Here is a 26,603-nt window from a genome sequence, read left to right as displayed (position 1 = left end):
CACTAAACCTCTACTGGGCAATGTGAGTTAAGACCCCTACCCTCTTGACCTCATGACTATATCCTGTCTCTTTATATCCTTATTCAGACTTTCCAATTACTCCTCAAGGAGTCTGAGCAAAACCTCACTCTCTTTCTCTCCTGCTCTCTTACCCAAGGCATGGATACTTTCCCCACTTACATGCAACACACAGCTAGAGACCTACAGGGCACCCTAACCAGCCACATGAAGCCAGTATGTGCCAGGGACTCTTTCCTATGTCCCTGACTCTCCTCACCAAAAAAACTTTATTTCCAAACACTACAATTATGAGAATAACAAACAAGTGAGGACTTTTGCAGAATTTCTTTTCCACAGTGATATAATTTAGTGAACTTTGTTTTTGTTGCATTTTTATAAATGGAAATTTTTGCATCATATAAAAAAGTAGTATGTGATACATGTGTAGTTCAGTGGAACATGGAAGTTCATAGAAATTTCCACACTGCCAAATATTTCACACTTACAGGACACTGCAGCCCAGCCTTGCCTTGTATACTGATTGTATTTATTCATCATCAATTTTAGTCTGAATTAATGACATTCAATTCAACTTTCCTTGAATTGCTTTGGGCTATCTATAGACATTAAAAGCATGGGGGGGTCAAGTTTTTATGATCTCAAAATGCCGAGTGTCCTAAATTCACTTTTCACATACATGGACCTCATAGTGTGAAGCAAGGAAGCTTGTTCATTATGTGGAAGGGTAATAAAACATTATACAAATATTCAATGTTTATGAGTGCGATGTTTCCGAAGATTACATAAGCGTGCAAGTTTAACCGTTCTATTCAACGACGTGAAGCGGAGTTGAATAGAACGGTTAAACTTGCACCGAATGTAATATTCGGTACCGTCGCATGAATGATAAACATTGAATATTTGTTTTATACAACACATGATATCGAAATATTTAGGCATGGTCTAGAGTCTAGACCAAGATAGATATGCTTTAACCCTAAATAAGTACACGGTAGGTCGAGAACTATGCGAAAGCCTACTCCTATTAAACGTTATGCCTACTATAGCTATACGTAGCGTACTGCCACTGGATGGCTCGATCTGTTGTAGGTCTTGAAAAAAGGTCTAACCAAACCCTAACGTTATATATATATATAGGGCTAGAGAGTTTGCTTACCACTATTTAAAGCATACTGTATTTGACCACTTTCTTAGTATTTGCTGCTGCACTTCACTCATGATTAGCAATGCGCGGAGATCCTCATCAGAGATGAAAACAAAGCTCGGGCGAGAAAAGGTACAAGTAGGTTTATGTAGCCATGATAACGTAGTGGCATGGCCGTACGTGTAAACGGTGGACTGGTACGGTGGTGGTGAACCGGTTGCGTGCTGGCGCAGCGCAAACCCTACAGGTGCAAACCCTACGGGTGCGCGTATGCCATCAATGCCAGCTAGCTAGTGTACGATACACAAGTTCAGTGTGTCCTAGGGTCTATTGCACTGCCGGCTCGCTTGTACCGTTCAATAGTCGACTATTGCACTGCCATTGAGAGTGAGCGTTGGATAGCTGATTCCTCTGAATGTCATGTGACCCGCATTCATCCAATCAGATGGCAAGATTCCATACATGTGTTGTATAATTCTAGATAATGATTCAGCATCAACTGACCTATCACACAATACAATCATGGTAAAATCTTGTTGCATAATGATTTTTGCTGATAGCGTAACCCTTGACCAGTTGAAAATGTTTTAGTATCTATCTATTGCATTCTTAACATTGACACTGGTACCTTGCCATCTCTGCCCCCATCACGAACATTCACACACACACACACACACACACACACTACCCGTGTGTGTTAAGAGTAGGGAGGCGAGCTAGAGACCTCTTTGTGTGTGTGTGCTGTTTTTTCATTAGTTTGTACCTTAACTATTTATTTCTTCATCCTTTCTTCCATTCCTTTTCATTCACTTTTTAATCTGCTTTCTGTTATGAATCTCTGCAAAGGATGTTTAGATTGGTCCTTACACTTGGTCTTTAATGGCCGGTGCTGATAAAACAGAATTTGAATAAATTACAGGATTAAGAATGTATACACACAGAAAACATACATTGTACAGTTTACATTGCCTAATTCAGAATGAATTGGATCCAAACTGAAGTGGGAGCTCATATAAAAGTTGGGATGAACAACTGTGTACTTGGTGTATCATGATTGCGTATTTTGGAGGTATCCCAACCACTAAAAAAAAAAAAAAAAGATTTTGCTCAAATAAACTTCATTTTGGCCATTGAATTATGAACTTTTTGAAATGTCAATTTTTTATCTCACAAAAAAAGAGAAAGTATAAAATGATGCACCCTGACTCTTTCAAAAACATTTACAGAGAGAGAGAGAGAGAGAGAGAGAGAGAGAGAGGACCCATAAAAACTATCATTAAGATACATGTATGATATGTTACTGTACGAGCTGAAATATTCGCGGTGGTTTTATTTTCGCGAATTTCGCGAATCGCCTTTGAACCGTGAAAATAACAACATGCGAAAATAACAATGTGCGAACAGATAAGCACAGTTAGTCCTCGCAACCGCGAAATTAACAACACGTGAAAATGTTCTCCTAGTAGCAATTTGCGAAAATATCTGTACGCGAAAATTTCAGCTCGTACAGTATATAGAAATGTCAATTACATTTTGACCTCTATAATAAAACTAGTCAAAATCTATATTTTAGAAAATTTGCGTGGAGCCACTGCATTGGGACCATTGTGTGTTTATATGTGTCACACACACTGCACATATATGCATCTACATATTAAAACACTCTGCATTATACATTAATCAAGGTTCTTCTGATATCAAATAACAGTCAATCAATATTCATCTTTACAACAAATAATCCTTACAGTTTGCATGGAATAAAACTTCCCCTTCTGCAAGGGGGGGGGGGGGAGTGCAAAGAGTGCACGATATTGCACATTTCCAACAGTTAAACTTCCTGAAAAACACAACTGAAAGACAACAAAGTTCATCTGCAACTCCTGCGGAATTAAGCAGCATGCATGTTTGGTGTTTGAGGTTGGGAAAAGTTATCCTCCCCAGCCTTTACTTCATTCCCTTCACTGGTTTCCTATTCAACAGCATATTATTTTCAAACTACTTCTATTTATGAAAACATTCAACAACTAGGTCCCAAGTATAACTGAATGCATAACTGTATGCATCCCTGGTAGAAATCTCAGATCCTCAAATCACAATCCTCAGCTCAGCTAAGCTACCCAATTACCCGTAATCTTGCTGGTAACAGTAGCTTTAAAGGTAGGGCATCCCATTTGCATGCCTTAAATGAAGAGTTGTATAAATACAGTGGTATGTTGAAGAGAGTATTATTTTAGAAACTCCCATAAAGTATTGAAAGTGGAAGGTAACATTTAGTACATTTTTTTGATCGTTAGATTTTGAATTGAATTGTTTTCGGGGCTCACCGTAAATTCCAGTACATTACTAGGCTACCTTTGCAGACCCTTGTACTGCATGTGTGTCCATCATGTATATTTTGTGAAGAAAGTTCATCAACACTTACAAACATTTCTATATACATTCTTGCCACACACTCTATATGTTATTTCATCAGCTCTTGTACTTTTAGATTTGTGTTTATAGATCACATATACAGAAGAATGCAACAAAAAGGCTTAAGTGTGGCTGACACACAGAACTACTGAGTAGTTGAGTTTTGTGCATTATTCAAATTTTAGATAACTGTTGACTTCCAAATTTCTAAGCAGTGGCCTAAGCAAGTCCCCTGAGGTTCATATATAATGTTTTGCTGCATTTTGGGAGGTCTGTAAAAGGTATCCCCTACCTTTAAGGTTACTGCATTAAAGCTGAAAACATTTATTTCAAATCCAATCTCTAGCTCGGCACAGGTTTATGTGCATCTGTTTGTGTATACAGATGTAAAACATGTGTTTGAGTATATGAATTGTGTACAGATGTATGCCTGTGTGGACCTACAGTGCAATGATCGATCTAAAGTTGATCAAAATGATTTTAAAAAAATCAATTTACTACTCTGCATTCTCTTCATAAATGTTTCCACTTCTGTAATTCTGTAAGTGCTCTGAGCCTCATGGGAAGAGCATATACGGGCTTACCCGAATTGCTGATTAACCCATTACTATATATGTATGTTTGTTCGATTGAATTTTGAGTACATTTCAATGACTTGATATGCAACATGAATGAAAACATATTACTAACTACTAGGTAAAAGCAGATATCTTAATATAAGGTTTAATAATGTCAAATATAGACAAAAGGAGGGGAATATAATAGTACAGGTATGCCAAAAGAGTCAACATGAGGAGTTTTAGATCATAACCATCACATTGTATACATACACATAAAATATATCTGCATGTACCTATCAAGTGAAACACATGTCTATAATCCTTGCCTGCTATCATCATAAGAGCCATAAAATGAAAATCACATAGGCAGGGGGACATCATTCAAAAATAAGCACAGCAATCCAAAAAGCACACCAAGCTCTACTTTCAAATGGTGATAGATGGCCTATCAATCCTGATAAACTACGACTCAAAATTGGACTCTGTCTGCTAATAAATTATCCTCCTTTTTAATTGATGAGAGGGGCTCAGGTATGAAGCAAGGAAACAATTGAGTTTGTCCCATGTCCACTTCCCCCCTGTGCGTGTGGCTGAATTTCAATATAAAAACATGCCTTTCCTCTGACAGGAATATGTGTTTAAACAAGTGCATCATTTCTGACAGACATTTCATGTAGATTACAGAAAGCAGGCAAGTGGAAGTATTCTACTTACTTTTTTTCTCCTCACTATTACAACACATAGTAAACCAGTAATGTATCAGAAAACATTTAAAGTTCAAAGCCTTTGAACAGTTGATTTTCAGTTGACTTTTATAAACAGCTAAAACACACGATGCTAGAGGTTTCAAAAGTGAAAACATTATAAATTTTGGAAGTTTACATTTTCACAAAACAGTGATTATAGTCACATACGCAAATTAGTGGTAATAACAGCCATCACATAACATATCTCCCTCTGACCTACCTACAAATTTTGCACATTTCATCTTTAAAGTGAAATAAAATGGATTATCAATTACATATTTTGTATGAGGCAATGTAGCAGTGTATTAATCTGTTGAGGACAATTTGCTTTTGCTACAACACACGTTTCCCATAGACACCTGCCCGAGTATACTCGGGGCTTGTCCTCAACGGGTTGAAAAGCATATTTCTTCCCCAATTGATTTGCATGTGCGATATCAGAGTATCAATAAAACAACAAATTCCCCATAGGCTACTGTAGTAAAGTGGCCATGCAATAATACCAGTATACATTATATAGATGATGACTGGCGGGGGAGGGAACATACCGAATGTTCCGCCCGAAGGGTTTGAAATGCTATTGACGGAGGTTATAAGTCCCTCGACTTCGTCTCGGGACTTATAGCCTCCTGAAATAGCATTTCAAACCCTGAGGGTGGAACGTTTGGTACATGTTCCCAACAACAAAAGTCATCATCTGTTATATTATATGGGTTAGTTAAATACGTTAAATACGTCAACGTCAACCACCACCATGCATGTACAATGTACATGGTGTAGCATACAGCACATCATCCACATAGCACAACGCGCACTCGAAGGCTGGGGCTCGCTTGTTGTTCGCGCAGAGCCAAATGCACTGTGACGTGTGCGCGCGATCCTAGGCCTTCTGTCGTTTGTTACATGAGAATGTTCTCCCATGGGAGAACATTTCGAAGAATGTTTGCCGGGCGAACATAACGAATGTACCTCCATCACGTGATTGTGTTTAGCCAATCACTAACTGGTATTTGACAAATCCATTTAATATCATATTTTGTCTCATCTACAATGTATTTGCTAAGTGTGTGAACACTTGCTAAGTGAACATGTATGAACTCTTCCCACAAGTGCACAAACTCTTGTTACATTATGAGCAAGTCTGAACTTTGTGCAGTATACTTCAAATTCTCGTAACTACTTTTTACAGTTAATGCCGTTTCTTGATAATGATAATTGATAACTATATTGAATTGCACTATTTCACGGATTATCAGGGAAAATTGCACTCTGCATCTGGCTAAATACACCTGCCCTCATCACTGATTCGTGCCATATTGGTTCTTAATCGTGCAATAATCATTGCTATCCAACATAATTATTATCAATACAAGGCATTTTGGTCATATAGGGTAAATGGGAATAAAACCTGAATCAATTTGATTGTGAGGCAGACACACTTCTGACTGAGCTGCATCACTGCACTGTAAAATCAAATGTAAATCTTCATCATGTTATCAATGTACAGATCAAATGAAGAGTAGCGAGATGGTGACATCACCTCATCTAATCTGCATACATGTGTTTGCAACCAATACTGTTTAATTTAAAATTTATAGGCCTAAAACCATCCAATTTTACTGCTAATTCCTTTTATTATAATCTACATTACAGTTAACTTGAATAAATAGACTAGCTTTTTATGGAAAATTTTCCTCATTATCAGTGGGGTGAGCTATTTTCAATTCTTTCTTCCCTATCATGGACAAATATGTAGAAAACTACTCTCAAACTGTCTAAATAACAGCCACTTTGATGGGTTTGCTCCATGTAACTTTACATTATACTCTAGATGTATGTACATTGATATGACGTTCATCTGTCATTTAGTTGTATTCAGCTTCACACTGACTTCACAATGTCACATCAAGGCCATACCTTATACATAGGTAGCATGTTCAGAACCTTCTTTCTTTTTAAATTGTACAATATTTTTTTTTCTCTCTCTATACTTCCTCCAAAAACTGCTTCAAATCTACATTGTAGAATGTTACATGGAGGGGCAACAACATACTGCTCCTGGTGAGGTTAACAACCTTCTATCCTGAGGTGATGTAATTTCTCTTTAGTTATTATCACTAACTATCATTTATCATCAAAAAGTGTAATTTTACCATTCTCACGAAACTCTGACCTCTGTCCCAAAACTTCCAAAGAGAATTGGCAATATCAGGCAATACCTGTTAACTACTGTGTTTCACAAAGACACCTTGAGCCATTTCCAAGATACAGAAGATAAAGGTGAAATTTTGTCATTTTAACTTGACCTTTGATCTCATGACCCACAATTGCACAAATGGTCAAATTTTCTTTAACTTCTCCGATGTGTTCTACTAATATTGCTGTATTCGCTCAATCCATATGATTTTATTCCACTTGATATTAATAAATTCAAGCTGACCTAGGCTAGCATGCATAAGGCTTTGCATCTCCCTGTTTAAGTTACACTGTATATGTAACCACGTTAATCCTCATGACCATACGTGAGCTTTGGCTACTGACCTTCTGATGGTCGCTCTTTCCATGGCCATGCATGCTTTAATGCCAAGTTTGATTTCTATACCTCCAGTCATTTTCAAATCTCTCTGATAAGCAAATGTAATTACAGGCACAGAGAAGCACACTTTAATGCTTTTGACTGTGCTTTCATCTTATGAGCATCGAAATGACAGTTAATTTATGCTTACTGGCAGGTAATTATCTCATGTAACATGCACACAATTTGGTGCAGAACAGGTTGACAAGGGGGGATAGGGAGTTCCAGTGAAATATTCAGAGCATATGGATTATTGATTTACAATATCCTCCCATTACTGGCAGCTCAAGTGGCATCATTAGTCATGGCTGTCTTATATCATTCAGTAGTCCCTGAATGCAAGCAATAATCACTGAGAAATCATGCACTCAATATTTTATGACACTTTTCTCATATGACCTTTGGAACATTATGACACGCAGGCCTGCATACAACGCGATAATGTAATATTTTCAGGATGATGCTGCATTGCCTAGTAACAAAAGAATTTGGGCAAAGAACACCTTATAGACAGAAAACTCTATCACATAGGAATACAGATGTTATATTTCTCGTAGTGAGACACAATGCAAAGCATACCGATAGTTAAGGATTTCTGAGTACCCATACTTCTGCTCCAAAGCATTACAACTGAGGCAGATGTGAAATTCAATTAGACGGAATATCTAGTTTAATGAAAAACACAAAATTGATAAAGAGTGACTTTGTCAGTGTTTTAAACCAGTGTCCCTCCTTTCATAAGCCATTCCCCATGACTGGACGACTTCTCAACCATTTCCTTTTTCAGTAAACACAATTAGCTGCTGTCAATACACTGTCCTTGTAGCCCAATGTGAGTGGTAGTTATGTACATGTACATAGACAGTGAGTCAGCTATAGGATTTCTGGAAAGGTCTTGAACTCACAAGTATACAACTGTACAAGTGTGTAGCCCCAGGTTGGAGCAAATTAAAGAACATTCGAGAAGAGGTAAATGGACCTATATAAGCCACAGAAATTCTAAGGAAGGCAGAGTACCCAACACCTCTGCTCTGAGAGTTACATAAATTTGTATATCACTTCTGGCTCTGAAGCGACTTGTTATACAAGTGTAGTCAGTCCTGTGTTACCTGTTGACCTGCTATACTTGTGGAGATAAGGCCTGGGAGACATTTTGCCTGCAGAGAATTGATTCGCCTACATTGGTAACAGACTCCATTCTCATGTCAATGGACATTGCGACGTCAAAGCTGTGACGGGCTTGATTCCTAGCTGGATATTATTTCCTGGATTATCATTCACGCATCGACTGGACGTGGTCGTCATAACGTCTGGATCCTACACGTGTCGCTGTGGATTTATACGGTGGATTTTTCCTTGGATCATACCTTGGATCATCGTAACCTGCGCCTTTTGATTTACGTCAGAGGAATCATTGAGCATGTTTCTACTGACAGCACCTCTCATCCCTCGCGAATTTTGTCCAATGCAGCACCTCGTATTTTACGACCACTCGAGCTGTTTCTACTGAGTGATAAAATACGAGGTGATGCAAAGGTGACGTGCAAATGCGGTGATTCCGGAAGTCGGGTATTTTTAGGTCACAGATCGGGTCACGCGCGCACTGCCTTACTGGGAAGGTAAACAACACGAAGATGGCACCAACCAGAGACATGTTTCTTCTAGCGTACCTACATTACTCATATCAGCCTCTAAGCACGGGGAGCAGTTGGTAATACAGGGGGCATACTTTCAGGAAGTCATCCCTTCCTTTTCCTGAAGTGTTCAGCCTATCAGCTTTATAAAAGCGTTCCCTCAAGTACTTTTAGCTTGTTCCTGATCGCCGCCTGGACAGTCTTCTTATTTCTCTCTGTTAATACGAGCCCTGCCTGCTTTGCTACTGCCTCGGCTATTTTTTGATAAGCCACGGTATTTCTCTTCGTCTTCCCATCCAATATACCCCGAACTAACATATCCTGCCACTGACTGATGAGAAATCTTTGGAGATCGAGGGTCCAGTTGAGATTTTCTCCAGGCTGCCACATACTAATGTAGTACTCTCAAGATTCAAGACGATATAAAATGAAATAATGTGGTGTAAAATCAAAGTATGTGATGAGGGCTCAGTAGCGCAATAATAGGCTGTTAATCATGCGAACAATTGACGATGAATGCCACAATTCACATGTAACGTAACGTATAGGGCCTACACCTACACACGTACACAAGCGAGTTGGTACAAAGCATGATGCGAAAACGGTCGCTGTGTGTATATACGTATTTTGTACACGAGTGTCGGAGGAGTGTGTGCGATGAACCGATTGAAAAACGCGGGGAGAAATTCTAGACGTCCGGTACACCACAAATTTTGCTACCCGGTGTGTTTCTAGACTGAGAATCGTCCCTCGCGTCACCATGCATCGACCACCTCAGAAGGTGGACGACGGAGCACCTCGCATCAGCGCGCATCGGCCACTACCCGATCTGTTTCTACTGAGGAAAAATTCGAGGTGTCACCACGCATCGGCTGGCATCGGCTGGCATCGGCTGGTATCACCACGCATCGGCTGGCATCACCTCGAATTTTCGTCGCTCAGGAGAAACATGCTCATTCATCGGTGCATCAAGGATCATTCATCTGTGCATCGAACCTCATCTGTGGACATTTCCCAGGGACTTACATGGACCTTGTGATCTCGCATTTGATTGTTTCATATTGTAAATATATAATATGTAAGTGACCACACTGGTATGTACATGATAATTATTTCATATTGTAGTGGGGATAGTGACAAATTATTACGAGTCTGTACCGGCAATATTACATTTGAATACAGTCAATTAAACTGCCATGAACATCAATATATTGGTTCTTTTGTGTGATCATTCTCAGTGTGATTTTGGTCGTAACAGCATACAAGATATATATGTGAGCAAAGTAAGCATAAAGCTCATCATCAGTGTAAACTAATTCATTTGCATTGTAAAGCAATTTTGTTTGTGATTACAATACTTTTAATATTGGGACTTGTGCTACAATTTTGCAAGGTTGAATTCATGATTAACTAGATATATCGCTACGGCGACTGATATGCCTCCGCCATAATGCATGGTTCTCCTAATAGGTCTATAGTACAATGTCTTGACAATGTGTGATGACAGTTTCACACAATTGGCAAAATATTAAAATGACAGGTTTGCCACAAATGTGCTGAATGTTCACTTTCCTAGAACTACGTTCAATTGGATGAATGATTAAAAATGTCAGAGTGCAGGTATTTGGGGAACTGATGATTTTTACTTGACTTTTGACCCTTTTATAAGTTTATGCATTGAGTAATTTTCAAGGTATTGAGAAAAAGTATAATTTCAGTATCAAATGGGGAAATAGCATTATCTAAACCTGGCCTTTGACCTTTGACCTCACAGTTCCAAAGAGAATCACTGTTAGGTTGAACATGCATAAATATGTAAGTTTCATGATGATACCTTGAGTTACTTTTGAGATATGGAGGAAAAAGTGCAATTCAACACTTTCACTTGACCTTTGACCTTTTGACCTTTGACCTTTTGGCAAGAAACTTCCCACAGAATATATATCGGGTAATACATGCATACATCAAGTTTTAAAAAAAAACCTTCAGGCATTGCATAGATATAAGGAAAGTAGTGATATTTTGAGGAGTTGACCTTGACCTTTGACCCCCTGACCTTTGAATCATGACCCCCAACTTCCCTAGATAATCACTGCCCATTGGAATAAGCATATATACTAAGTTCCATGAAGATACCTTGAACCATTTGCGAGATATGGAGAAAAACATGAATTTTCAACCTTTTTTTTCACAAAATAACCTGTGACCTTTGACCTTCGACCCCGTGACCCTAAAATCCAAATAAAGTATTATCCCCCCAGGATATACCCTCATACCAAGTTTGATGTAAAACCACCACACGGTTCTTGAGATATCAACAAAAACAAAATGGGACTGACGTACGTACGGACGGACGGGCGACTCGAAAACATAATGCCTCCGGCCACTTCGTTGGCGGAGGCATAAAAAAAAATTGGTCACGAAGCAAGGCCAGCGTCGCACACACAAACAGACCCTGTTAAATTTACTTTTTCATGTATAAAGACGGAACAAGCGAGGGCACCATCACCAAAAACAATAGGCGTCTTCGTTTTACCATAACACACCTTCACGCCAAATTTGAAGATGATCTAAGAAGAACTGCAGCCAGTAGAGTGCTCACAAGAAAATCTCTGCGGCGGATGCGGCGCAACGAGGCCAAATCCATAGTATCCTCCAAACTCTGTGCGGGGGATACAATGAGTGGATGACCTACTGTACGAGCTGAAATTTTTGCGGTGGTTTTATTTTCGCGAATTTCGCGAATCGCCTTTGAACCGCGAAAATAATAACACGCGAATATAACAACGCGCAAATAGTTACGTTCAATTAGACCGTCGCAACCGCGAAATTAACAACACGCGCAAATGTCCTCCCAGTAGCAATTCGCGAAAATATCTGTACGCGAAAATTTCAGCTCGTACAGTATATGTCAACACTCAGCATACTTTCATACCCCATGATAGCATACTATGCAAATGATATGCAAATGAATCCATTATGCCCATTGCATATGGATATGAAAGATTGAAAATACTGAAAAATGTGAAATACATACACTTTGTATGACTACGTTCCTCTTTAACTGGAACATTTTCTCTGTGTGTACAGCTATAATTGTCATCTACAGAAACATTCAAATCCAAACTTCAAAACTTTACCTATTCCTCTCACACTGAGGACTATAATTGCAGTCTATAATGTTCAGAACAATTGTATTCTTTATCTGGTATGTGTTTGTTGTTGTTTGCCATTTTCTTCTCTGTTGTCATGTTTGAACATGTGTTATATCTATCTTTTCATTTATGAAGCGCCATGAGCACTAAAAAGCGGACCTGTGCGCTATACAAGTAGCCACTATTATCATTACTATCATTGCTACTTCTACTACTATTACTACTACTACTACTACTACTACTACTACTAATACTAATACTAATTGAACTCTGCAATACATCTTGTAAAACTATGTCTGCTGATTCTTTAACTCCTTAACATGTATCAGTGTTTTTTTGTGAGTGAATATATGCTACTGTCATACATTGTATAGTACATGTGTGAATAATGTGCACAGCTATTAATATTTACCAGGTACCATATTTTTTCCTTTCATTGATTTCACATTTTTCACAGAGGAAGACATTCAAAACTACAGAAGCACTCAGAGAGCGCAGACCTCCGCCAAGCATGCAGCTCATTTCCACCACTGATCTTGTTCTTCCATAGAAGTGATTTCCACCCATACATACTTATAGCATTGTGTGCTGAAAGTCGCCCAATTTCCCAATAGAGAAGCCTTTGTTACGTCATAAACCCTCAGCTGCACGGCGCGCCTCGCCCCAGCAGAAACTAGAGCACGCACTTTAGTGCGCTCATGCAAACCTCAAATACGCGCAGCCTGAACTCCCAAGTTCATTGACCCTACCTGCCAAAATATCAAAAATCCTTCATAAATTCCTCCAAAATTCTCAGATCACTACCACAATTTGATCATCTGTTACTTGTATCAATCTTAACCTTTCCTGCAAGTTTCATCCAAATTCGTTACCTACTTTTTGAGTTATTTTGCACACAGACAAACTAACTAACTAACAAACAAACAAACAAACAAACAAACCAACGGTCACGAAAACATAACCTTCCCCCTCGGCGGAGGTAATAACACAGTAACAGCAGATTTGTGACAGAAAAAATCTACTTTGTCTGCAGATTATCCAATCATTGTTTTGATAGCAGAAATTCAAAAGAATTTGATAGGGTTGGGGTTTTAGGTGGTATGTATCAGAATGGCTAATCACTTTCGACATCCAGCTGAATCCCTGCTTGGCAAACTGCTTGGCAGGTTTATAGTGACCTCGTCTACAGCCACTATGTCTATTTTCCAATTGGTCTACTGGCATATCGTCTATTACCGATTCGTCTAATACCCATTTGGTCTACAACTCGTTTTGTCCAGTACCCATATTGTCTAATAGTCACTTTGCCCACTACCTGTACTGTCTAATGCCCAACTCGTCTAAGGAGCATTTCGTCTACAAAACAATTGATCTAATAGCCAAATCGTCTACACTCACAATGTCTATTTGCCATGTCGTCTAATATCTATTTTGTCTACTACTAGTTAGTCTACTCCCACCTCGTCTACAAGTCATTTAGTCTACATTCACTTTGTCTAGTTATCATATCGTCCAACCCTTAGTTTGTCCATACCCAATATGGTCTATACCCATCTGGTCTACTCCCAACTCGTCTACTCCCAATTGGTCTACTCCCAACTCGTCTACTCCCAACTGGTCTACTCCCAACTGGTCTACTCCCAATTAGTCTACTCCCAATTGGTCTACTCAAAACTGGTCTACTCCCAACTGGTCTACTCCCAATTGGTCTACTCCCAACTGGTCTACTCCCAATTGGTCTACTCCCAATTGGTCTACTCCCAAGTGGTCTAGTCCCAACTTATCTACTCCCAATTGGTCTATACTCGTCTATACCCAATTGGTGTACTCCCAAATGATATAGTTTTACTCTCAACAATTTACCCAAACTGATCATTTCCATCTGGTCATGCTAATAATGAATATACCATTTTGTCTAGTGTCCAGTCCGTCTCACTGTCATGAACTATTCATATCAAACCCTGCCCTTGATTAGCACAAAAATCAATATTAGGCTATTCTAGTTGTTAATTATTCCGCACATGCTGAATATAAAGACATACTAATCAATGGTGAGACATGACTATCCAGTCTACATTCTGGCCGTAAAATAACTAAATAATGATAAAGACTGTTATCACACGATGGCAAGGTGGGGTATTTGAATGCTGAGTTGTAATTGCTTGATTGTAATTACTAGCAGACATACTCGTAGACGTATGGTGGTATAGTTGTGCATATAATAACCGATATTAAATGTACTTTTAGAATTTGACATGAATAAATGAATGTCATGGAAATTTTGTATTGTTTTTAGTTGTTGTTCTCGTGAATGTTGACTATAATTTGAAATAACAGGTCTTTTGTTTGTGTGTGTGTGTGTGTGTGTGTGTGTGTGTGTTTGTGCTGAGTTATACATGAAGTATGAAGTGTGTATGGTTTGAATGGAGTTTTGGAAATCTGCTTTGTAAGGAAGAGGATTGACACAAAATGGAGAGAAACTGAACTGTTGTGTGATGTAACATTTGATTTAATTTTGAATAAATAACAACTTTAAACGTAAACGTGAAAAGTCCCAATTATTGGGTAAATGGATGCAAAGTTATGGGCCATAATAGAAACTTGCTCAAAAAACTTAACGTTGACCTGAAAAAGGATATTGACCCCTGCCGGTGACCTTGGACCTTGTGTTGACCATTGCATACCTCAAAATTTTTAAGTCTGTATTACCAATCTTCCATCCAAGTTTGATTGAAATTGGAGCACTTAATGGCACCTAGAAATTCAAGATTTTAACGCGTAACAGACAGACGGAAAGACGGACGGACGGACAGAGTCTCGGACAGAACGACCCCAAAGTGATCCCTTATACCTCAGTCACACTTGGGTCAAACCCACTATCTCGGCGCAATTGCGTGAAATATGTGTCGCCCGTGTTTTTGCTTTATGGACATTGAATGATCACGCTAGGATGTTTTATTTATTATACAAGGTTCACTCTTGAAGATAAAATCCATATCAATGACCTTCTTCTGCCAAAAAATGAGAAATCAGGAAAGGCATCCGATGTAGTAATGAAATACCACGTGTCGCCGGTCAAATAATATTTTCTAAATTTCCGTATCTTACCAAAATTTAAAGAAGAGCCACTGCCCCAAAACTTAATTAATGTAAACATACATGATCCCTTCATTATATAATAGTCAAAGTTTTTTATATAATAGTAGCTATATATTGCACATGAATCATATCTTTGTGTATATGTTTCAACCTTTTTTTGTGCATTTAACCGTTTACATACATCAGTACGTGGCAGACAGAATAAAGAATACTGATAATGTACTTCTAAAGTGTTCCTTTTCATTTTTACCATACTTATGATTGTGTATCAAAGTTGAATGGATGGAGTGTTGAAGTTTGGACATATAAATGCTGCATGATTGCTTCTGATATAAATTACACATCCACCACAAAAATAACACAGCAAGTTTTTCACACTGTGACATTATCTTTTTTTCCTAAAAAATTGTCATAATTAGAACATAAAAATTTAAACCAAATGGGGCACCAAGAGTGTTCAACCTATTTCACTGGGAAAAAAGAAACTGGATGAAGTAGACTTAAATAACAAAAAAAAAACAAAAAAAAACTATAACTAGTAGTAGACCAGTTGGGAGTAGACTAGTTGGCAGTAGACGAGTTGGCAGTAGACGAGTTGGCAGTAGATGAGTTGGCAGTAGACGAGTTGGGTGTAGACCATTTGGGTGTAGACTAGTTGGGAGTAGACGAGTTGGGAGTAGACCAATTGGGTGTAGACCAGTTGGGAGTAGACCAATTGGGAGTAGACGAGTTGGGAGTAGACCAATTGGGTGTAGACCAGTTGGGATTAGACCAATTGGGAGTAGACCAGTTGGCAGTAGACCAGTTGGGAGTAGACTGACTGGTTATTAGACTAATTGACTATTAGACAATGAGTTGTAGACCAATTGGCTATTAGACAAAATGAGCTGTAGACTATTTAATTCATAGACCTTATGATTAATAGACGAAATGGTCAATAGACATAATGGGTGTTAGACGAAATGTGACTTAGACATATTGGACATTAGATAAAATGGCTAGTAGACGAAATGACAATTAGACTAATTGGCATATAGACAAAATGGTTGGTAGACGAGTTGGTAGTAGACGAAGTGAGTTTAGACGAGATGGCATTAGACTAGGTGGACAGTGGACAGGGTGGTTGTAGACGAGGTGCCAATTACGCTTGGCACACTCTCTTATTGCCACAAACTAGCATTAGACTAACATGAAAACATATGAGTGGGACTGCAAGGACAGCAGCAATTCTGCTTAACCCACCACCTAGGCCTCAGTTTCTGTACCCGTTCACATGGGTGAACCAACATTTAAGAATTTTTAGCTGGCAGAAATGTATCAATACATTGCTTTGAAAGTGATTGCTATACAGAATCAGAGCGTATGTGAGTTTTGTCCTGGCAGCTCATATTACAGGATATAACAGTAGTTGTTGAATTCATGTTCATGGAATACAGCAGTGAACACAGAAATGTACACATGCACGTTACATGATCAGGAGTTGATATTTTCACATGTTGTTCGATTTGCGAATAGTACCTAGATCGCAGAATTCCCACAAATAACCCCAGGAAAACAGGTACGGTATGAAGTCTCATTAATAAAGATTGTCTTTGATGTGTTTGAGGTGACAAAAAATGATGTCAAGTATCAAAACTGAATGCAATCGTAAAATTTGCTTTGTGTTTGCTCTGTGTTGTGGGCTGCTCAGGTATAGCCCTGTCGCAATTTGTACAGCGACTGGGCTGTGTATAGTTCGTGTACAGTGTATTTACATAATATGTGTATGCACAGGCCTGTCACATCATCATCACAGCAAGTCATGACTGTGTATAGTTAGTGTACAGTGTATTTACATAATATGCACAGCCCTGTACAGTGTATTTACATAATATGTGTATGCACAGGCCTATCACATTATCACAGCAAGTCATGACTGGTACTCTTAGTGGTCTCAGTCTGGTGGCCCCTGGCTGGGCCCCCTGCCTTGGGCCAGCGCTTAAGCTCCTGGCCTTGGCCCGGCCTTGGGGCCCGTGAGGCCCTGGGCCACCGGGGCCCCTGGGCCACTGGGCCTGGGCCCACTTCTGGGCCCACTTGGGCTCTGGGCCCCTGGTTCCGGGCTAAGGCCCGTGGCCTTGGGTCCGGCCTTAGGCCCCGCCTTTGGCCCGGCTGTACTTTGTACATGGTCTATGTGAAATCAGGCTTGTCTGTAACTATATAATTACAAATAATTACAAATAATCACAAATGATCAACAGGTCCATACTACATATAGGACCATATGATTCTATGAATATATGATTATATGAATATATGAATTTATGCAATGTATGTGAATATATGAATATATAAATGTGATCAACCATTCTGTTACAGTGTCACATCTGCAGTCATTCATATATAGCAAATTTTATGCATGTATAAATGGCATACATTCATGTGTACAGTATGCTCCTTGATTGAACCAGCCAATGGAGAAAGATCACACCATTGAACAATACTTGAAAGACATGTACAGTTCAATGACTCAATGCTTGTTATTATGAACTCTGTAGAGTTATGCAGCCCTCTTCAGATGGAAAACATACAGTTGGCTATCAAACAGCAGAGCTTGCAAAACCATCAACAATTTATTGAGTTGGATTTGTGTGTGTGTGTGTGTGTGTGTGTGTGTGTGTGTGATAGAGCTATTTGGCTTGTTTCCTTTGCATGCATCATCACAAATTCCCGAAGTCTGAATAAAGTGAAACCAAGACCTTCATATAGATGTGCTGCATTGTAAGGTGCTGGATCAGATGGATCAGATGCCTCCGGCCACTTCGTTGGCGGAGGCATAAAAATGAATACAAAAGAACAGTTCAATCTTCACCCAATGTTATTCATGTTGTAACATTCTATCTTGTTTATCTAACAAAAGTAATACTTTCAGGGAAAACATCAGAGGTGTAAAGAGCTGGCATGGTTCTACAGTTCATAGGAGATCACCTGGTCAAAATCCCCACATTGAATTTAACATATTACTGTGGAATACATTACATTAGTAAACACCCATCACTACTGATCCAGAAAAACCATCACAAACATCATTATGTGAAAGTTGAAAAAAAAAGTTTTGGTTGGTTTTATACAACTTGTAGACATGTTGATTACTGGCAACTTTCCCACAATGATAATATAAAAAAAAAAATCTTAAACACAGACATTGCAGAAAATCAGGCGCAAACACAAACACAGACACAGACACAGACACTGACAGAGACACAGACACAAATGCACATACACACATGCATGCACACATGCACATACATACACACACATTGCCATCAAACACTTTCCTTACATACATGTACACTTCAAAGTAGCCTGATATTCAGCTGAATTGCCACTTCCTCAACTAATGTGCATCTTCGGTAATACATTAATTTGTGCTACATTCTAACCCCAATTATAACACTGCTTCCCACCATGAAAACCTCAATACAGTTGCTGAAAATTGATACATACAGGTTTTGATATCATTAGATCTGCCAGACTCCATGGAAACCATCCAATGATACATAATTTGTCACAACACATTGGGATCAAAATCTGCCACAAAAATGATACCTAAGCTAACAAACATATAAACACAATTTCCAGAAAATTAGCTTTGAGGTTTACATACAATCAAACATGCAGGATATTGAGTAATTGAATGTAATAGGCCAATGTAAGTCACCATGATAACATGCTTCTTTAAAAAAAAAAAAATGCAAGTGTTGATTTCACCATATTCTTGGACTTGACATTCAGGACAGTAGCATTTAACATAATTATAAAACTTACTTGATTTTTGAATGGATATGAGATTAGTTTTATTGTCATCCAGACCACCTTCATTTGCCTTTTCTGGGGTTTAATGTCTCTATACCTTTATCAAGACATAGTCACACTTGAAATCAAAGACTAAGTGTGCAACTAGAAATGTCGCTATGGCGACTGGTATGCCTCCGCCATAATGCATGATTCTCCTAATAGGTCTAAATAGTACATGTGGACAATGTGTGATTACATTTTCACAAAATTGGCAAAATGTTAAAATGACAAGTTTGTCACAAATGTGATGAATGCTCATCTTCCTTGACCTAGGTTTAATTGGATAAATAGGAGAGCATGTATTTGGGATTTACAGACTTTAACTTGACTTTGACCCATTCATACGTTTATGCATTGAGAAATTTTCAAGGTATGGAGAAAAAGTGCAATTTCTGTATTGAATAGTAAATTGTTAACATTTTCATCTGGCCTTTGACCCTAAAATTCATAAGCTAATCACTGTCATTTTCATTTTTTTCATTCATTTATTTTTCATTTCCAACAAAAACATATATATATATATTACACAAATTGAATACAGTACGTGTACTTACATAAATTTCATTATACAAAGTAAAGGATAAGTTTACAGAAAACTTGTAAGTATACGAAAATGTTGGAAATGGGGAGGAATGCTAAAAAGCAGAAGCAGGCAGAAGATGCATAAAGCAGGCAGGCAGAAGATGCATAAATATGTAGTACGTTTCAAGATTACTTGAGCCACTTCCTAGATATGGAGGAAAAACTTAGTCCAGCAATTTCACTTGATCTTTGACCTTTTGACCTTTGAGGCAAAAACAAAAGAAGAAAAAAAAACTTCCCAGAGAATCTCTATTAGGTTAAACATGCATACACCTAGTGTAAAAAAAAATAAAATAATAATCCTGCTGGTATTGCATAAACATGAGGAAAATATTCAGAAAAATTTTGAAGTGTTGCCCTTGACCTTTGACCCCTGACCCCATGAACCATAAATTCTCTAGATAATCACTGCCAGTCAGTACATGTACATAATGTATGTTCCATGAAGAGACCTTGAACAATTTCCAAGGTACAGAGAAAAAAGGTGAAGTTTTAATATTTTTATTTGACCTTTTGACCTTTGACCTCATGACTCAAACTTTCACCAGAGAATCTTAATTGAGTAATACATGTATACACTAAGTTTCAAGAAAATATCTTCAGGCATTGCATAGATATGATGGAAATAGTAAAATCTTATGTATTTGACCTTGACCTTTTGACCTTTGACCTTGAGCATGTGCACCCAAAAGTTGATAGGCACAACTTCACCCCCTAATACACATACATGCCAAGTTTCATTAGGATACCTCAAAAGGTTTTGATAGTTACCTTGTCCACAAAATTCATTACGGTCGGAAGGAAGGACGGACGGACGGACGGACGGACGGACAACCCGACAACATAATGCCTCCGGCACCACTTCCTGGCGGAGGCATAAAAATACCATTGATGTACTGAGTGAAAAGAGCAAAAAGTTGCCCACTTCTCTCTGGAGAATCTTTATTTTGATACGGTGTACACTAAGTTTCACCCCCCCCCCCAAAAAAAAAAAAAAACACCTTCAGGCATTGCATGGGGGAAATAGTGAAATTCTGAGCATTTGACCTTGATATTTTGACCTTTGACCTTGAGCATGTGCGCCCAAAAAATTGATAGGCACAACTTCACCCACTCATATACATGCCAAGTTTCATTAGGATACCTCCAAGGGATTTTTAGTAACGCTGTCCACAAAATTGATTATGGATGGAAGGACTGACAGAAGGACAGACGGAGGGAAGGACCTAGATGGAAGGACGGAAGGACGGACGGATGGACAACCTGAAAACATAATGTCTCCCGCGACACTTTGTAGCAGAGGTATAGAAATATGATTTCATTGTTTTTCTATTATATGCAGGATACAGATGTGTACTATATCTTCCAAGAGTTACATGCTTGAACTGTCATTGTACACAATCGAGGTCTAGTATTGGCTCCCTATAAAGTGAGAAATACCAAAATATGAGGAAATGACGAAGTGTTCATCAGATGAAGATGTTAACATACTGTAAAACCATAAATTTAGGGGATCTACTGAGTTACTACGCACCAGGTATGGGCATTCTACACATTAATCTCAATCTATATTTTCCTTTTTTATCATACTATATATTAAACATTGTGCCTTCGCAATAGAAATTATACATTTTTAGAGCATGAAATTGTCATTTCTTTTCTCAAAACATAACAATTTCTGAGAATTTCTACAAAAAGTTTTGGAGATAAAGATACATGAATGTAGTGCTCAGTGCTCATGTGCTATTTAAACCAAATGCAGCTTGTGCCATACACCAGCACAACAATGCCAATTCAATATCATGGAAATTGTAGCCAATTACATCTTTATGCAATAGGGAGAATGCATTGCTGATTCACTGGCAACACCAAAATCTTACTTTCATTTTCTGTCAACAATACACTACATTATGATGTGCCTTATCTCACTGACTTTTCTTCAGTGTTGAGCAGTGTATAATGTGCTCTGGTGCAATTACATGCTGGCGTAATTACATGCTTGTATTCTGTACAAGAGGAGCAGGGAGAAACAGTTCTGCCTAGCTTTATTAAGCATACAGGGGTATGATGCACTGTAGCACTTTCTCATTAACAGATATCTGACAGAACTAACAGTGTGAGAAACTTAATCCTCACAGCTAATAAGATGAGATGGAGTTGAGGTATTGCAATGGGTAAGCAGTGCTACTAGGTTTTTCTGATTGGATACAGCTGCCAGAATGTTCTGAAAAGAAGAACTTTGTTAAAATTCTACACAAGAAGTGGGTGTGTGTTTTCTTTTTTTTTTCTTGGTACCATTTCTAATAAGTCAGACAAACATCAGCTGAAATTGTGCTTTCATGGAACTGGTTATTCAAACAATGTTTCCAATTGTCAAATATTTACTTAGAATTGGTACAGTGTGTTCATGAAAACACACACCCAAACACACATACATGTATGCACATTTCTACACACTTTCACTTCAATGTCAGAGAACAACAATTAGATTTAGACATTCTGGTATGAAATGAAACCATCAGTCACTGATATTTACTGATAATGCTCAAGATCATATTGGTCTTTGGAATTAGTACTTTCACTTGCAGAGTAATTTGTAAATCTCCCAAAAGGACAGAACTTGTCTAGTTGCTTCTCCTTGGCAATTGTAGTTGACAAAGATGGAAAAACCAAGCAGATAAATCCAAATGAAAACGGAGGACAGGATACACCCTTTTCTGGAAAGATTCCTGCTTATAAAGAGTTCCCTGCACTATAAAGGGACAAAGCTCCTAACAACCAAATGCTTAAAGCTATTAAAATTCTGGTCCTTTTCTCTACTTGTACATGGGTAACACATGAGGGTAAAAGACAAAGAGGCATGTTTAGTGCTACTTTGCCTCCTATACTGGAGGACCAGTAGACCCAAATAACCCTGACATTAACAGACACCATATTTATAAGTCTTCCCAAGGGTAATTTCCCCAAGGAAAAACTAATCAAATTTCACACAAAGGCAAGAAAGGTGTCAGGGAAATGGGTAATTCCTCAAATTGAATTAGACGTTCACGAACAGCAAGAAATTCCTCTCGGATAAGTACTGGAAATGTCAAACATCCAATTATATCACGGAACACAAATGGCACCCTTACGTTGTAAACAGAGCAAATAGGAGGTGGGGAAAAACAAAAATACATTCATGATATGGAGATCACTCTTCTACATCTAGAAATCAAGTGCATGAAAAGCATGTACCACACTGATTTCACTAGATGACTGATGTCTTTAGGGAAAGTTGTGAAGGTACTCGTAGATTGAAGATGGCAGCTTGATCATTCCTCATTTATAACAGCACAGAAAATTGTGACAAATTATTTCAAGATTATTAACAAAGATGTTAGAAACTGATGTTGACAGTAACACCAGTGTAAAGATTAGAAGGAAAAAAAAAAGAATCCATTCACATCTTTATGTACATGTGTGTGCATTTACTGCATTCTGAATGAAAAGAATTTTCTCTCCATCACACAAGGCAGAATTCCATTTCATAACACAATATACAAAAAGTACAGCTCAAAATACACTTACTAGAATATGATTCTCGTGTTGACCTGTATCACCAATTAAAGTCTGTTAATTCATTACACTTTCAACCAGATGCCAGTCTGGTTTTTTTTTTCATTTGTGATCACAGGATACAGTACGAAAAAATATTCCACTTTTCCTATCCCTCTATTCCTGAACGATTTGTGCATTATGCGTGTTTACTGAAGGAATGATTCATACGTTGTGTATTACTTTTTATGTTTTATATAAATCATTTTTATCTTCTATAGAGTTATTAGTAATCAGACTAACAGCAAAACATACCAAAATGGAATAAGGTAAGGACCTTGATGTGTTTTACAGTTCAGGTTACTTCTCCACACATCCTAATACAAAGTAGACCTGTCAGTTACATTTTTTTTCTACAAGGTTTACCTGTGGTCACTGAAAAACAAAAACAAAAACAGAAACAAATCCTTCCAATATCATTTTGATCACTATAAAAACATGTACTTGGCAAAGAGGATAAATAACAATTATTTGGGGGATTGTGAGTTGATGGTTTCATTATCTCATCTTATTTGATTGTATGTGGGTATGACCAATAAAGTCTATTCAAGAAATTTTGTTATAGATGTGAAACACTGACAACAAGGTAAATATCAAAAGAATGCTTTGAATTCATGTCTGCCTATTGATGGAACTTGTGCTATTCTATTTTTATGACTTTACTCTATATGTGATCATGCACTGGAAAACAAACAAAAAGCTGCACACCCTTAATTTACATGCTGACTCAAAATACATGTAGGTGAAATGGGCCAACCTAGTTAATTTTCTGAACTTCAGAGCAGTTCTTCCAAAGAATTCTAAAGTTTGGGATCATAAAATGAATGGGAAATTGTTTTGGAGTTTTTCAGTTTTCTAGAACACTTAAAAAAGTGTGCTTACATATCATATAGGCATCTTTTCATTTCTTAAATGCCATTTACTCCTCAATTTCACGTACATGTATGATAACTTCTGAGAGGATTGTGCTACTGCATTTAATGTTGGTATCAGATATTGATAAGATGTACTTAAAGGGGATGGCTAGTGGGAATCAGTGGGAATGCTGGGGGTGATTGTTCCAACTCTTGTGGGATCCATTTAAGAGTACATTATACATCTATTGTTGTGTGAAAATTATTTGCTTCAGAACGGTCTGATATTCAAGTAATGTACAGTTTAATGCCCCGTCACTGTACAGGCATGCTAGCCTGGAACCATTAAACTGCACATTACTTGAATATGACACCATTCTGAAGCACATAATTTTCACACAACAATAGATATAATGTACTCTTACATGAATCCCACAAGAATTGGAACAATCATCCCCCAGTATTCCCACTGATCAGTTACTAGCCATCCCCTTTAATAAGTGTGAAAATTTTCAGTTTAATCTGATCCTTCATTGTGGTTTTTACATCCTGTTTTTGTCCCTTTCATTGCATAGAGCAGCAGAGTGAGATTAAGCACTTAAATAGGTCTCCCCTTAACTTCAAAGCCTCCTTTCTCAGCAAGCACTTTTTGGAATTTGTACTTTCTTTACAGTTACTTATAATACAAGTAGGTGAGGAAAGTTTAGTTGTATTGATTATATATCATTTTAAAGCTAAGAGTCTGCTCTTTCAGAATCTGCCCTTAACGAAAAATCCATGTCTGCCAACTTTTTGGTAGTTTTGTGGTGCAGGGTCACATATAAAGTTGAGGGTGTGGAATTGCACCCTCAGTTGGACAGATGCTATGCATGACTTGGATACGATGATCTATTAAAATGTAAGTCCTATAGTAGCGCATTCATCTTTGTTTTAGCCTATTTCAAAGTGACATTAAAAACTGTTATGCAGCATGCAAGTAATGATTGATACAAAGAAAGTAATTACAAAAATCCACTGTTATTATGACTGAATTTAAAGAAAAAGTTAAAAAAAAAATCATGACCCTTTCTTGTTTGCTATGCCATCAGTCATGAATGCATGGAGTTTACTAAAGTTTATTCATTACATGTATTATCAACTGCTGTGGTATCAGTCATCATTAAATTGCTTTAGGCCTACATGTACATACTCTTGGCATAAATGTTCCAGTGCATGCATTCTCTTTAATTACACACAGAGACACCTACTACACTGTACATCTAGCTGTAACACAATACACTGTCACTGAGAGCTCAAGTGTGAGTATTCTTTCCCAAAGGATGTGTCTAAACCATAGCAATCAAGCAACAACCAATTGCAAGTGTTGCGACCATAATTTTCATCACTGTATCTTGTACTGATTACAAATGGTTACTGAGACCACCATGGGTAAAGTTACTCTTTAGGAGAATTAGATCTAACAACGTTAGATGTCAGTTTATTAAGGCTGTTGTTTCAATGACCAATACACACAACTCAAGTGAATTAGAAAAACAACTTACACTGCAAAATGGTAGGCAAAGCATTTCCATCCTGACGGTCTCTCCAGAAAGTTGTAGACTCTTCCCTGGAAACTCATTCGGACTGACGGTCTCTTGCTAACATGCTCCGAGTACTTTCTTTCGAACTCCTTGTCAGTTTGTACACTGTTGTTCAGGTTTATGTTCTGAACGTTCTGAACCAGCGGATTGCGCGACGAGCTATCGGCCTGCTGGGTGTACACGGCGGGAGCAGTCCCGGCGCTGCTCCCCATGTCCGATGAAGTGCTGACTGGATCCATTTCAACAACGCTGGAGTATGAATACGTTTTACTCGTCGTTTGATTTCGGGGTTTTACACTGTCCTTTTCTGCCATTTTCTACTACACAACTGCAGCTTTCAGTGTATCCTATACATATTCAACGGACATGCTTGCTATATCTTTTTTCCTCCTCGGCGTCATAAGATAAGGACTCACCAGTCACAGGTGGACAGTCAATATCTGGAGTACACTACCCGACGCGTTCGAGTTCCACTACTATGCATACATTGGGGACCCATACATTATGTGCATTTATGTCGCAGCTGTGAAACAGAACTGAGTGAGCTACGCCTCAACGCGAACGTCCAGTCTCTCTTGTTCTGGCTATCAGCTATTAGGAATGCACGTGTAGATGGGCCCTCGAACTCTTCACAATTGTTGCTAATTAGCCAGTGTATCGTTGTTTTTTAATATTGTCTTGGACTACCCGCGCGAGACATGAGTATGCTTACTCTCGGTATAAATATTCATACGAGAACACAGCAGACCCAGATGCATTCAGCGTTTAGCGCTAGTGAGCTAGCATCTAGCAGCCCACACTTGACTAGCGACT

At 38.3% G+C, this 26,603-nt stretch overlaps 1 protein-coding gene across 2 annotated transcripts in view; it reads right to left on the bottom strand.

Annotated features, from left to right (window-relative positions):
- Positions 1-26,218, bottom strand: part of LOC140228970 (potassium voltage-gated channel subfamily KQT member 1-like) — a 169,919-nt gene extending 143,701 nt beyond the window's left edge. Inside the window, exon 1 of one of the 2 annotated variants that reach the window (XM_072309229.1) lies at positions 25,752-26,218. In XM_072309229.1, coding sequence (XP_072165330.1) covers positions 25,752-26,104 — 353 coding nt within the window. In that variant the 5' untranslated portion in view covers positions 26,105-26,218. The remainder of the gene's footprint in view (positions 1-25,751) is intronic. The other variant, XM_072309228.1, reaches the window with a different exon arrangement.
- Positions 26,219-26,603: the final 385 nt, after the last annotated feature.

The sequence above is a fragment of the Diadema setosum genome, chromosome 5 (assembly GCF_964275005.1).
Source record: "Diadema setosum chromosome 5, eeDiaSeto1, whole genome shotgun sequence".
Classification (NCBI taxonomy): domain Eukaryota; kingdom Metazoa; phylum Echinodermata; class Echinoidea; order Diadematoida; family Diadematidae; genus Diadema; species Diadema setosum.
Note: the sequence above shows the minus strand (reverse complement) of the source record. Positions and strands in the feature narration are given on the sequence as shown.